Source organism: Camelus bactrianus, chromosome 18, assembly GCF_048773025.1.
Source record: "Camelus bactrianus isolate YW-2024 breed Bactrian camel chromosome 18, ASM4877302v1, whole genome shotgun sequence".
NCBI classification, from domain to species: domain Eukaryota; kingdom Metazoa; phylum Chordata; class Mammalia; order Artiodactyla; family Camelidae; genus Camelus; species Camelus bactrianus.
Window position 1 is genome coordinate 12795344 of NC_133556.1, and position 14918 is coordinate 12810261.

A 14918-nucleotide genomic window follows, 5' to 3' on the forward strand; every position below is an offset into this window, starting at 1 on the left:
GTAGAGTATAGCTCAGTAGTATGCACAAGGTCCTGGGTTCAATCCCCAGTACTTCCACTAAAAATAAATAAACCTAATTACCTACTCCCCCCCCAAAAAAAAGAGAATAAGAAGAGATTCTAATATGTCAAACAACAAGAACTAGGACCCAAAAGCACTTGGTTCTTTCTCCTTCAAGCTAAATATTATGTGATCCAAATATTTCCATCCACATAATCATATGGCTTTTCTTCTGCAAGTGCTCACATTATAATATATTACGTTTTATAAGCATATACCTTATTACTAAAAAGGAGGTGTGATATATCCTTTTATTTCAATGCTGCCATTTTCCACATCCCCTTCAATGTAAAAGTATCTTTGGACCACTGTACACAGGATTTCTCAACCTCAGCACAACCGACATTTTGGACTGAATAATTCTTTCCTGTGGAGGGTTGTCCTGTGAGTTAAAGGACATGCAAAAGCATCGCTGGCCTCTACCCACCAGATGCCAATAGCACCTCCGTCAGTTACAACAATCAAAAATGTCTCCAGACATTGTCAGATGCCCTAGGTTGCCCCACGTGGTGAAAAATAGAAATTTTTGCCCCAGCTGAGAACCACTGATTTAACGGAATGCCCAGAAGAGACTTTTCAGTCTTTCACTATATTCCTGGATAACTAGAAAAGGGAAAACATGTAAAAGAACTTGATATAGGATGATAGTATTATATTCTTTTCTTAAAAGGCTTTTTTTTTTTAAATATTATCTTTCAATCAAAGTATGTACAGATAAAACAATAACAGCTGGGATTTACATCAAAATAGTGAGAAGTAGGGTAGGTAAATGGAACACGATTGGACATACATTATAAATGTACATAAGAGATTCATTATACTAGTCACTCTATTTATGTTCAAAAAACTTTGCAATAAAAGTTAGAAATAGCCCCTAATATGATATGCTGAGAAGGTCACATCACTTCTGTGGTATTCTTCCCAAAATCCAAAAATATCTGACTCGTACTCTTTAAAAGTGTCAAGGTCATCAAAGACAAGGGAAAACTGAACTACTGGAGAAAACTGAAAGACACATGACACCTAAACTTGATGTGGGATCCTGAATTGGATCTAGTGGGAAAACCAATGAAACTCAAATCGTTTCCAGTTTAACTAAGAGTATTGCATCAATGTTAATTTCTTGGTTTTGACAATTGTTCCACAATTAAGTAAGGTCTGATCATTAGGGAAAGTTGGGTAAAGGACATACAGGAACTATACTGTCTTTGGAAATCTGTAAACTAAAATTATTTCAAAACAGACAGTTATGCATATAAGATTTTAGTGATAGAGCAAGAGTCTTATATTTTAAAAAATTAAAATAGGATACAAAACAGAAAGTAGAGAATGATCTCAACCGTATCTTTAAAAATGAAAGGAAAGACTTAGGGGGAAGAAAACAGAAAGCAAATACTACAAAGCTTTCACAATAATTTCCCTGGATGCTAGAATTATAGATAGTTGTTTGTCTTCATAATTTTTTATGTTTTCCGAAATTTTCTATAATAAGCCTGGATTACTTTTATAATCAATGAAAAAAATTTTTAAAGAATCATAGCTCTTGCAATCAATATGAAAGATAAATTAAAAGATAGCACAGACTAAGTATTAAATCGTTTTGGTTGTTAAAGGGCAAAATAATAAGAACCTAAAACACAACCAGTAAAATTAGGTATACAAATGGATATAGTGAGTTAGAGAAAAAAGAGAAGAGATTTTCTGCCTAAGCCACTGGATAGCTAATGGTTCCACTACGAAAATAGGAAAGAGCAGGTTAACAGAGAGCATAATAGACTCCTTGTGGACAAACTGGGCTTGAATGAAGTACCTGTGGATCATCTGAAAGAATATATCCAACAGGCAATTGCAAACAGAAGATGAAAACTCAGAAGGAAGACTGGGGCTAGAGATAAAGAATATAAAGGTGTCAGACTACAGGTATGCAGTGAAGCCGTGGAGATGGCACACTACTCCTGCTGTCATAATGCAGAGTGAGAAAAGAAAGTCAAGGACAGAATCAGAGAGAATTCATCACAGATGAGCTAACAAGGGGAAACTTGAAAAGAAACTGTCAAAGGGTTGGTGAGAAAAAAAAAACTAGAAGAGACTGGTGTATCAAAGTCCAATAGAAGGAGAAGTCCTTTTTTCTAGCATGCTTGGCTAGAGTTCAATTAAGATGAGAATTTAGTCGCCTCTATTAGAACTGATGGTAAGGAAGTCATTAGGGATTACAACACAATGAGTGACAATGGAGTCATGTGTTGGCCTACAAAGAACGGAGGAGTTGTCAGTGAGGGAAAAAAACAAATTAGGAGCAAGCACGAAAGATTTCTGCAATTTAGGCATTTTCCCAACTTACATAAAAGATTTAATTCTACACATGATGGGCTGTATGTAGCCAGCTTAAAGACAACACTCAGGGCTTCTATTTCCAGCAAGATACCTGAAAAGCCTCCTAGAACGAAACACCCAAACTGATACCTTACCACAAAAGTAGTCTTAGATAAAGAAGAAAAAGTAGAAAACCAAGGTAAACAAAAAGCACAAAATAAGAAATTAAAAATAAATATTTATCAAGAATGTATTTATTAATATTTATCAACATCAGTGATCATTACAGACAACAACTACACTCACCAGTTAAAAACAGACTGTCCAAGTGGATTTTTAAAAATCTTGTAATTTCACACACAGGGGAAAATATTTGTCTACAAAAGACTTATACACTAATATTCCTAACAGCTTTATTCATAATCAAGTAAAAACCTGGAAACAACTCAAATATGCAAACAGAGGTGAATAAATAGATCGCGGTATAACCATAAAACAAACTACTCTTCAGGAATAAAAAGGGACGAGCTACTGATATACATAACAACATGGGTGAATCTCAAAAACATTTTACTGAGTGAAAGAAACCAGACTCTAAAATGCATACTGGATGATTTCATTTTTATGCAGGTCTACAGAAAAAGTAAACTAATATATGTTATCAGAAAGCAAATTAGTTTGCCTGGGGCTGTCATGAGATGAGAGAAATTGACTGGGAGAGGGTACAAGGGAACCTCCAGAGGTAATAAAAATGTTTTTCATCTTGATCACGGTCATAGTCACACAGTATACATATTTACCAAAACTCATTGAATTATATATTTTAAGTAGGTGAATTTCATGGTATGGAAATAAAACTGCAATACAGTTGATTTTTAAAAATTGATCCAGCCAAACACTTGTTTATAAGTAACCATCTAAAATATAAGGACACATTAAAGTTGAAGTTACATAAAGAAAGGAAAAAGAGAGACCCAGCAAGTATCAGTAACTAAAAGAAATCTAGTATAGTTATATTAATATCAGAAAATACAGACTTTGAGGCAAAAAAAGCATTATTATGGATAAAGATGACTAAATAATGATAAAACAAATAATCAGCAACATAAAATAGATTATTACCCAACAATTTTAAAGTACACTGTTTCCATGCGTCTATGATATAGTTTTTTTAACCTGACCGTGCACGGACTAGGCATGCGGCATTCTCAATAAATTTTATATATTTGGTATTAGAAGTCATGTATTATAGCAATACTACAATTTGGTTAAAATTTAATGACAAAAATATAATCCCCTAAAATCTAGCTTTTAACAAAAATACTTCTTTGACCCCTGAGCTACAAAAAAGTCAAAATGGAAATTAGAAAGTATTTACAACTGAATAATAATTAAATAATCAAAATCTATGGGATATAGCTAACGAAGGAGTTAGAGGAAAATTGACAATGAAAGTCTTACAGATGACTTAATTAGCTAATGGTCCAATTTAAGTCAGAAAAAGAAAAGGGGTAGATTAGTATATTATTGAACAAGAAAACAAAGATAATGGAGAGGAGTCACAAGGTTAAAAATCTAGGCTTTCAAAAACTTTAAAAATTGGCAAACCCCTGATAAAACCGGTCAAAACAGAAAACCAACCAAATGCATAAATATACTCTTAGGAATGGAGAAGGGGATTAATTACAGAAGCAGCGGAGCTTCTGGTAAATCTGAGTGCAGTATTGGGTAGAAATGGATTATTACACATCATTACATCTTTGGGCACCATGGCCATTCATTTTTACTTACCGCCAACAGAAGACACATTTATTCGCACATGCCAAGCTCGGGGTCGTTTCCATGCAACGATGGCTTTCAATGCCATAGAATGTATGTTTATAGCAACCTCCTCTCCCTCGGAGCATGGACTGTGAAAGTAAAAAACAAAGGATTATTTGAATAAAATCCTCAAAGCAAGGAAACAAAACACCAAGTCATCATTTTAAAGACGAAACCATGTGTTTCATAACCATAAATACCCCTACTGGTATATGCATGAGGCAGAAAATCAACATTGTAGCATTATAGTGCTCGGATGGTGTTTGGGGTTTGATAATGTTTGAGTTTTCTAAAACCTAATGAGATAAACCAATGATTCATTAACTTTGAAAGCTCTATGGAGGGACCATGGATGCCTTCATTTTCAAATCCATCCAACTGCCTTAAATATTAGTACAATAATATATAATGCCAAAGGACAGATAAGAGAGGCGGTCTTATCTGAAAAGGGCGGTTGGTGGGTAGTGCTCATCAGAAAGAGAATCTGTTTTGAATAAAGGAAGATGGGTAAGAGAATGCCTCCAGGAGCATATTCTAAGTCAACTGAATGGTAGAATTTGAGCATATTGAGACTGTTGAGGGGATAAGCAGCATGTAAATAAGAAACAGATTATTCCAAAAAAAGAACACTATTTAATATTTGATTGGCAAAACCACTGTAAGTGTAGTAAGAATGGGTAATTTGAAGAAATACTGCAGATCAACTGAGGGTTAGAATCACAAGATGCTACCAAGCTTCTTTCTCAGTGTATCATTAGAAAGACCCAACTAGGAGCTCTGTGTAAGAGGGACTTGACTTCAGTAAAAGGGAAACCAGTGAGGAGGTTATGCAAGAAAGATCATGGTGACTTGGCCCATAATACTAGTGCAGGAAAGGGGAAGGGTACTAAACAGGTACATTCAATGCCATTCCCAACTAGAGGGGCAAAACAGAGGAAGTCGTCCAAGATTTTGGGCCTACGTGACTGAAATATGACGGAATTAACAACAGGAACAACAAATGAGGGGGGACACAGATGGACAGCCTATAGATACATATCTCAAGGTACAACGTAACACCAGTGCACTGATATTACAATGCTGTTCACATAAAATCTACCAGCTTGTTACTAAGTCAACGGGTCACAAAGTCTTTTTTTTTTTCTGTCCTGATAAAAGGGGGTTCCCCTGTCCATCTCACTTAATACTTGCATTAAGGAGAAAAAAAAAAAAGAGTGAAGGAAAAATATTATTCAGAATACCTATGCCTGTAAACTCTCTTCCAAGTTCCCAATAAAATATTCAAGAAAGCAAACCAAACATTCAAATCTTGCAAATAGCACTGAAAACTAAAAATAAAAGTCCACCAAATGCCAAAGTCACATAGTAGTTAGCACTAAATGTCATGCCAATGGAGAAACAGAGTTGAAGACCTGCGTGTTTCATTCAATATTTACCGAGAAGTTAATATACCTCAGGCATGTTGTGTGTTGAATGTACGACTAATAAGACAGAGCCCCTACCCGTGATCTGGCTGGAGGAAATGGCAAGTAAGCAAGAAAAATGCACAATATTATTATGATAGGCTGACTAGATCAATCAAGATTCCTTTTGCAAGAAATAGAATCTGATTCTGGCTAAACAGAAAAGGAATTTATTCAAAGGATCTCACATCTCATAGAATCATAAAAAAATGGCAGGAATGAAGAAAGCTGCCAGCAGGACCACCGCTCAATCCCCCAGAAGCCATATACACATACACCACCCCCTCTGGACACCAGCACCAGCACCACCTCTGAAAGCAGATGCTGCCACCAGAGACACAAGAGTGAGTTCCCCAGGCCCCAGTTCCTTTGCATCACTGACTCCATATACGCAAAGTCTCCAGCTGAAAGAATGACTACCCTAGATGACATTTCTACATCCAAGTTGCTGGACATGGTACCAGCAAATAGTATCTGCCCTCCTTAGCTTCTGTTGCAGGCAGTGAGCCCTCAGGCCAAACAAAGCCCGTTCAACAGGAAGTTCCCCAAACATGAAAAGACTGGGATGCTGGGCAAGCAGGGAAAAGACAAATGTCCATCATGTTGCTACTGGAGCCTGTGGGGTAGATGACCCACCCAACCAGCTTTCCAGGCCCAGTGAGAACTCTACAGGGGGTGGTGTCCAAACTGAATACTGAAGGGCTAACAGGATAAAGGGACAGGGACATGTGAGAAGAATGGCATATTCTTTTAAAAACTGTTTCTATAAATTTTACAGTTTAGATTTAAGGTTATGATCCATTTTGAGTAAACTTTTATATAAGGTGTGAAATTTAAGACAATGCCCGCAAGCGTGTGTATGTGTGTGTATGTGTGTGTGTACTTTTGATGCGTGTGTGGTTTGGTGGTGGTAGTTTTTTAGGGGTTTTGTTTTCTTTTTTTTTTACTATGGATGTCTAATTGCCCTAGCACCATTTATTGAACGGTTATCCCTCCTCCAAAGAATTGCTTTTGCGCCTGTGTGAAAAATCAGCTAAGCATATTTGTGGGTTTATTTCTGGGATCTCCATTCTATTCTGTCTATCTATGTGTCCACCCCTCTACTAACACAACACCACCCTGGTTCCTGCAGCAATACAGTAAGCTACAACATGACGATGTATGACTCCCCCATTTTATACTTTTTCCTCAACACTGGGCACTCCCTGGTGCTCTGAGAATCTTTCTTTTATCACTTCATTAGGTTAGAAGAGCTTCCCTTAGCTGATCTCTAAGGGCAGGTTTGCTGAAAACAATTGCTTTCAGTTTTCTTTCACCTGATTTTAACATCTTTATTTAATCTTCATTCTCAAAGGATAGTTTTGCCAGACACAGAATTCATGATTGACAGTTATTTCCTTTCAATACCTGAAAAGCAACTGCCACTCCCCTCTGGGCTCCATGATTTCAGATCAGAAATCTGATGCCAAATTGATGTTAGTACATTGTTTATCTCCAGCATCTTTCAAGATCTTTTTCTTCTTTAGTTTTCAGATCATTAATTTTAAGCTGTTTTTGTGTGGATTTCTTTGGTTTTTTCCTGTTTGGAGTCTGCTCTGTTGTTCAGATAGGGTAAATTCTACTGACGTGGCCTGGTCACAGCTCATTCTACTGAGGAGTAGGGTCACTGATTCTAACCTCTGCCATCTCCACTCTATTACTGAGACCATTCAGTGAGGCTTTATTTCTGTTATTGTATTTTTTCAATTTTATAATTCCCTCCTGGTTTTTTATAACTTCCATTTCTTTGCTGAGATTTTTTTTTTCATTTGTTTCAAGAGACTTTGATTGCTGAAGCATTTTTATGACAGCTGCTTTAAAATCCTTGTCAGATGATTCCACCATCTGATTCATCTGGCGTTGGAGTCAGTTCATTATCTTTTTTTGCTCAAGTTGTGGTATTCATCATTCCTGGTATGACAGGTGATTTTTCTTATTGCATCCTAGACATTCTGTCTGCTCTGTTAGGAGACTCTGGATCCCATTTCATTCCTTCACTTCAGCAGGCATTTAAGGCACCTTGCTTAGGCTGAGTGTGCAGGTCCGGGACTACTTTTGCATACTGCGGCTCCAATGGCAGTTTCATTTTCAGAGGCTTTGCGATATAATTTTGCTTGGGCTCCCGCGGATCTCTGCTGGTACCACCAGAGAGGATGAAAGGGGTCTCTCCAGAGCGACCACATGGGGTCTCTCAGTGGAGGGGAGTCTCAGGCCAGCAGTCTCCCAGGGTAGGCGGCTGGTGTGGCAGAGTCCCTCTGCTCGATGGCCCCCGGCAGCCCCGCTAACTCTGAGGAGGAGACGGGAGTCTCAGGACACAAGGACAAAGAGGCTTCCTCAGCTGGGCCACTTCTTGTGGTGGGGTTCCTCTTGCCAGTGCCAGCCAGCCACACGGCACCTCTCGCTGGGGGGAGGCACTCTCAGGCCCAGCAGGGACGGAGAACACTTCACAGGCCAGGCCAGCGGCTGCAGGAGCAAGGCGGTGAGAAGGGCGCCTCTCTCCTTCCTCTTTCACCTGGGCCCTGGTACTCCCCAGCAGGGGAGGGGAGCTGCAGGCCCAGCGGGGAAGGAGAGCACCCGTCCCAGCTGTTTACTGTTGGTGGGCCTCCCAACTGGCCTCCTTTGCCAGTGGTTCTAGGCTCACCTGGACCTGGCAGAGGGACTCCCAACGTATTAGGGAGGAATGAGCCTAACTGAGCGGCCTTCTGTTGCAGATTAAGGATCAGTAAACACAGGGTCTGGGTTGCCTTCTTCTTTAAGATCCTGCTGCTCCGTTGTTACTCCAGTCATGGGGTCCCAAACCAGTCAGCCTACCTCTTACCCCACTCCACAGTTCTTGTCTGGTTGCCTCTTGTGTTTTCCAGAGTTTAGGGCTGTTAATCTAGCAGAAAGGAGCAAGGAGAAAAGGCTTTATGCCATCTTGTCCAGACTGGAAGTCTTCAGACACTACATTTTGAAAGGAAGTGCCCCCACACCTGAAAATTAATAGATAAGCAGGGTGGAAAAGAAAAGTACCTGAGAGTAATGCATGCTTAGAATTAAAACTGTTCATGCTATGAACCTAGGAGGAAAAAACTTACAGATAGCCTCCGATACATTAATTCATGAATTCTTATCCTCGAGGCAAACAAGAGCCTGAGAAAAATACAACTGCAGCCCAGTAGATCCACACTGAATGCACACAGGACGCCACTGACAGACAGGCTCTGTGTATATCAGCCTGGCAGGGATGGGGAATGGAGGTGGGCTGTTGGGAGACAATTCTCTGTGGGTCTCTTTCTGACTGTCTTATAAGCAGAGCCCTCACTGCCCTTACTCTAGACTACCTTTCCAAAAATGTTTTATATAGTAGATAGCCTTGGAAGACACAGTGTTTCTCTCTCTGGAGCAAATGACAGGTAGGTTTACTGTCCAGTATGATGAAGAAGGGTCCCTCTAGGGCAAAGGTCAGGCAGGATTATTGCCAATTATAAAAGATTCATGTTCCCTAAGAGTGGGCCTCCTTTCCTATAACGTATCTGCAGATGTTACACCTGGCCTTCCTGGTCCTGCTTTTATGGGAACTGGGGCTTAGCTACCAGAACAAATGATGGTATGCTATTCCTTCGAGTAATAAACTGTACTTGCCTTCTGCCAGCATCCATGAAACTGCGGCAGGCTAACTTGCTAGCCTGCAAGTTAGGTAAAATTTCAGACTCTTCAATTTTTGACAGGGGATGGAGAGCTCAATGCAAAGGTCAATAAAACTGCAGCCCAGGGGCCAAACCCAGTCCACTGCCTGCTTCTGTAAGTAAAGTTTTGTTGGAATACTGTCCCCGACTTCATTTACTTACACCTCTGGCTGCTCTGGGGCTACAATGGCAGAGGTAAAAAGTTGCAATAAGACAGGACCACAAACCTTAAAAAGTCACCATCTGGCCCCTTGAGAAAAGGTTTGCTAACTCCTGATTTAGATATTTATTTCATACTACAGAGCAAAATCAATTCTAAACTGGTTAAACAAACTGTTAAAAAAGTACAAACAGGAGGAAGATCTAGGGAAGACAGAGGAGCAGGAAGCACCAGGAATCCATCTCCCCACCTGGACAACTGCACTGGCAGAAGCTGTCTGATATGACTAGTTGGAACTCTGGAGTCTGCTGAAGGCTTGCATTTTCCAGGGAAAACCTTAGGTTAATTTTGGTCAACTTTAGATCCTAGCACGGTAGGAACTACCCAACCCCACCCCATAGCCGCGTGGCAGGCAGCTGTGCACGTGTTCCTGGAACAGCTGCGCACAGCTTTTGGCAGCTAGGGTAGGTAAAAAGGACCCTCTCCTCCAAATACTGGGGATCTGTGCTCTGACTAATGCTTCCGATCACAGAGGTACAAAGAGGTGGGCAGTCCTTGTGCTGGACCTTCCCCCATTTTTGCCAGCCCTTCCCCCCACAGCTAAGTGACTTTCAGGAGATTTAAAGGGCTCTTCTCTCTTATTACACCCCATTCGCTTCATTTTTTACTTTTTCGCTTTCTGGGGCCAGATATTAAAGACTTGGACATTCAAAAAAATTTCACATGTGAGGAAAAGCAGAAAGTAACTGCACATGCCCAAAGAAAGAGTAGGAAAAGGCTTAAGAAGACGTTACACCTTGACCGGATCCTCAGTAGAGACAGCCTACCAAAGATTAACTAATTAATTAGCGAGCTCTCGGGAAGAGGGAAGAATCTGATTTCCAGAGTTACCACATTACTCCAGTGTTCAACAAAAAGAAACATCACAAGGCATACAAAGAAACAGGAAAGGATGACCCATTCAAAGGAAAAACATAATTCAACAGACTCTGTGCCTCAAAGATAGTTTATGGCAGATATATTAGACAGACTTTAAAACAGCTGTCCTAAAGATACTCAAAAACTAAAGGAAGATGTGGAGAAAGTCAAGAAGAGGATGTATGAAGCAATAGAAATATCAATAAATAGATAAAAATCCTAAAAAGAACCCCCCCCTCAAAAAATTCTGGAGCTGAAAAGTAAAATTATAGAAATGCAGAATTCACAAGAGGGAGTCAAAGGCATATTTGAGCAGACAGAGGAATCAGTGAACTTGAAGATAAGGCAATGGAAGTTATCGAGGATGAAGTGTAGAAAGGAAAAAGAATGAAGGAAAGTGAAGAGAACCCATGGGACCTGTGGACCATCACCAAGCAGAACTTACACACTGTGGGTATCCCAGGAGAAGAGAGAAGAGAGGTCAGAGAGAATATATGAAGAAATAATGGCTGAAAACGTCCCAAATATCCCTAATATAATATACCTAAACCTTACACATACCTAAATACCTAAATATAAACACATACCTAAATATAAACACCAAGAAGCTCAACAAAACTCCAAATAAGACAAACTCAAAAAGATCCACGCTGACACATTTTATAATCAAACTTTCAAAAGACAAAGAGTGAATCTTGAAAGTGGCGAGAGAGAAGTGATTCATCACATAAGAGAGGTCATCAGAAACTCTGGAGGCTGGAACACAGTGGGCAGATAAATTCAAAGCGCTAAAAGAAAAAGACTGTCAACCTAGAATCCTATATTTTGCAAAACCATCCTTCAAAAGTGATGGAGAAATCAAGACAGTCCCAGATGAGCAAAAGCTGAGACAGACCCTGACTACTAGACTTGCCCTGCAAGAAGTGCTCGGGGGAGTCCTATAGGTGAAACGAAAGGCAGGAGACAGTACCGCAAAGCTCCATGGGGAAATGAAGATCTCAATAAAGGGAAACACATGGGCAATTACAGGAGTCGTATTATTGTAACAGTAGTCTGACTGTACTTTTTGTTTTCTACGTGATTTAAGAGAATAATACCTTTGGAGAGAAAAAGCAATTATTAGTGCAAGAGCTAGTATTAGCGTAACTTTGGTTTGTAACTCCAAGTCTTGCTTTCTACATAATATAGAAGGTTCATGTATTTAAAGGAATTATTCATTCATGTTTGGGGGCTCACGATGTATAAGGATGTAATTTTTGTGACATCAACAACCAAAAGCGGTGGGGACCAGGGCTGGGAAGGAGCAGAGGTTTTGTATTTTACTTAAGTTATGCTGCTATAAATTCAACATCAACAACCAAAAGCGGTGGGGACAGGGCTGGGAAGGAGCAGAGGTTTTGTATTTTACTGAAGTTATGCTGCTATAAATTCAAATTAGAGTGTTATAACTTTAAGATGTTAACTGTAATCCCCATGGTAACAAATAAAACAGCTACAGAATATACACAAAAGGATATTAGGAAATTTAAGTATTTCACTACAAAAAAATCAACTAAACACCAAAGAAGACAGGAATGCAGGAAATGAGGGATAATATAGCAACAGTACATAAAGAGGAAAAAAAAAAAAAAGACAGTGCAATGATAGATCTAAGTCTCTCCTTAACAATAACCACTTCAAATATAAATAGATTAAACTTTCCAATCAAAAGACAAATATTGGCTTTTGATTAAATGGAAAAAAACACATGATGCAACTCCATGCTGTCTATAAAAGACTCGCTTTACATCCAAAAACATATATGGGTTAGAAATTTAAGGATGGAAAAAGATAGTAACCAAATCGTAACCAAAAGAGAGCAGATAAAATAGACTTCAAATCAAAAAAGGTTAGAAGACACAAAGAAGGGTATTACATGTTAATGAAAAGTTCAATACAATAAGAAGATATAACAATTATAACTATTTACACACCTAATGACAGACCCTGAAAATACATAAAGCAGACAGAAATGGACCGAATTGAAGGGAGAAACAGACAACTCTATAACAATAACTGGAGACCTCACTACACCACTCAAAAAAATGGAGGAAAAAACAGACAGAATATAAGTAAGAAAATATAGGACTGACACAACACAAAACAATACACCAACTAGATCCAACAGACGTATGCAGAACACTCCATCCAACAATAACAGCGTATACATTCTTCATAGGTGCACATGGGACAACTTCCAAAATAGATCATATGTTAGGCCACAATGTAAGTCTTAAAAGATTTTCAAAGACAGATATTATACAAAGTATCTTCTACAACCACAATGGGATGGAGTCAGAAATCAGCAGCATCAAGAAAACTGGAAAGTTCACAAAATTGTAAAAATTAACCAACACACTTTTCTAAACAACCAATGGATCAAAGAAGAAATCACAGGGAAATGAGAAAATACTTAGAGATGAATGAAAATGAAAACACAAACATACCAAAACCTATGGAACACAGCAAAAGCAGGGCCAAGGGGGAAATTTATAGCTATAAATGTTTCCATTAAGTATAAAAAACTCAAATATACAACCTAACTTTACAACTTAAGGGATCAGAAAAAGAAGAATGAACTAACCCAAAGCTAGCAGAAGGAATGCAATAATGAAGAGCAGAGCAGAGATAAACAAGAGAGAAAAGAGAAAAATAACAGAAAAATCAATGAAGCAAAAAGCTGGTCCTTCAAAAAGATCAACAAAATCAACAAAGCAAGATGAACTAAGAAAATAAGAGAGAAGACTCAAATTACCTAAAATCGGAAATGAATGGAAGGACATTACTACAGAAGTAAAAGTATGTAAGAGTGGTATGAACAACTGTATGCCAAAAAATTGGATAATCTGACATTCAGGACAAATTTCTAGAAACACAAAACCAAGGCCAAACCACAAAGAATCAGAAAACCTGAATAAACCTATCACTAGTAAGGAGACTGAATCAGCAATCAAAAATCTCCCAACAACAACAAACAAAGCTCTGGACCTGATGGCTTCACCTGTGAATTCTACTAAACATTTAAATAGCTAATACCAATCAAAAATGGACAAACCACTTGAATAGACATTTCTCCAAAGAAGATACATAAATGACCAATAAACACATGAAAAGATGCTCAACATCACTAACCATTTGGGAAATGTAAGTCAGAACTACAATGAGCTATTGCCTCATATGCATTAGGATTGCTACTATAAGTCAAAAAGAAAAACAAAGAACAAGAAAAAGAAAACAACCAGTGTTGATAAAGATGTGGAGAAATTGGCACCCCTGTGCACTGCTGGTGAGAAAGTAAAATGGTACAGCTTCTGTGTAGAACAGTATGGCGATTCCTCAAAAAAAAATTAAAAATAGAATTACCATATAACCCAGCAATTCTACTTCTGGGTATACACCCAAAAAAATTGAAAGCAGGATCTCAAAGAGATATTTGTATACCCATGTCCATAGCAGCATTATTCACAATAACTAAAACATGGAATCAACCAAAAATGTCCATTAAATCGATAAAGAAAAATGTGGTATACACATACAATGAAATATTATTTAGCAATATTCCTCAACATGGATGAACCTTGAGGACATTATGCTAAGTGAAATAAGCCAGTCACAAAAAGACCAATACTGTATGATTCCACTTATATGAGCTACTCAGAGCGGTAAAAATCAGAGAGAGAAATTATAAGGGTGGTTGACATTTTTATTTATTTTTATCCATTTAATGTTACCTTTGTGTTTTCTTCTGCTTTTTTAAGGTTATAGAATTCTTTCTCACCCATGAATTTGGAAAATAGTCACTTCTGTCTTTGTTTATACTTATTTCTTGGAGACTAATTTTTATTGGGTTAAAATAAACATGAAGTTTATCATCTTAACCATTTTTAAGTGCATCGCTAAGTGGTACTAAATACATGGGTCAGTGGTAGTTAACCTTCTAAAGTCATCCTCAGGGTAAAGGCAGAGGATCTCAAAACAGACTGAAGGGAGAGGGAGTAAATACATCCTCCCTTTTACGAGTAATGGTTGCAACACGTTAGGCAGGAGCAAATGTTCTGTTTATATTATCATTTGAAACATAAATATAACTGGAAAGGTGTGTATAGATGCTGAAAATCCAAAGAGGTAGACTGCATGTCAACACTCAGGCCTGTGCCTGCCTGCCTTCTGGACAGGAGTTCAGAAGCCCTAATACTGTATTTCTCAGATTCCCTTGTCTGAAGGACTCTGATTTTTTTTTTTTAATTGAAGTGCAGTCAGTTACAATGTGTCAATTTCTGGTGTACAGCACAATGTCCCAGTCATGCATATACATACATATATTCATTTTCAAATTCTTCTTCATTAGAGGTTATTACAAGATATTGAACATAGTTCCCTGTGCCATACAGAAGAAACTTTTTTTAATCTATTTTTATATATAGTGGCTAACATTTG

General features: G+C 38.4%; 1 protein-coding gene across 2 annotated transcripts in view; it reads right to left on the reverse strand.

Moving 5' to 3' along the window:
• LOC105082748 (S-adenosyl-L-methionine-dependent tRNA 4-demethylwyosine synthase TYW1) overlaps positions 1 to 14918 on the reverse strand; it is a 127714-nt gene that overhangs the window by 81322 nt on the left and 31474 nt on the right. For both annotated transcript variants that reach the window (XM_010972377.3, XM_074345983.1), the window contains exon 10: positions 4165 to 4283. In XM_010972377.3, coding sequence (XP_010970679.1) covers positions 4165 to 4283 — 119 coding nt within the window. The remainder of the gene's footprint in view (positions 1 to 4164; positions 4284 to 14918) is intronic.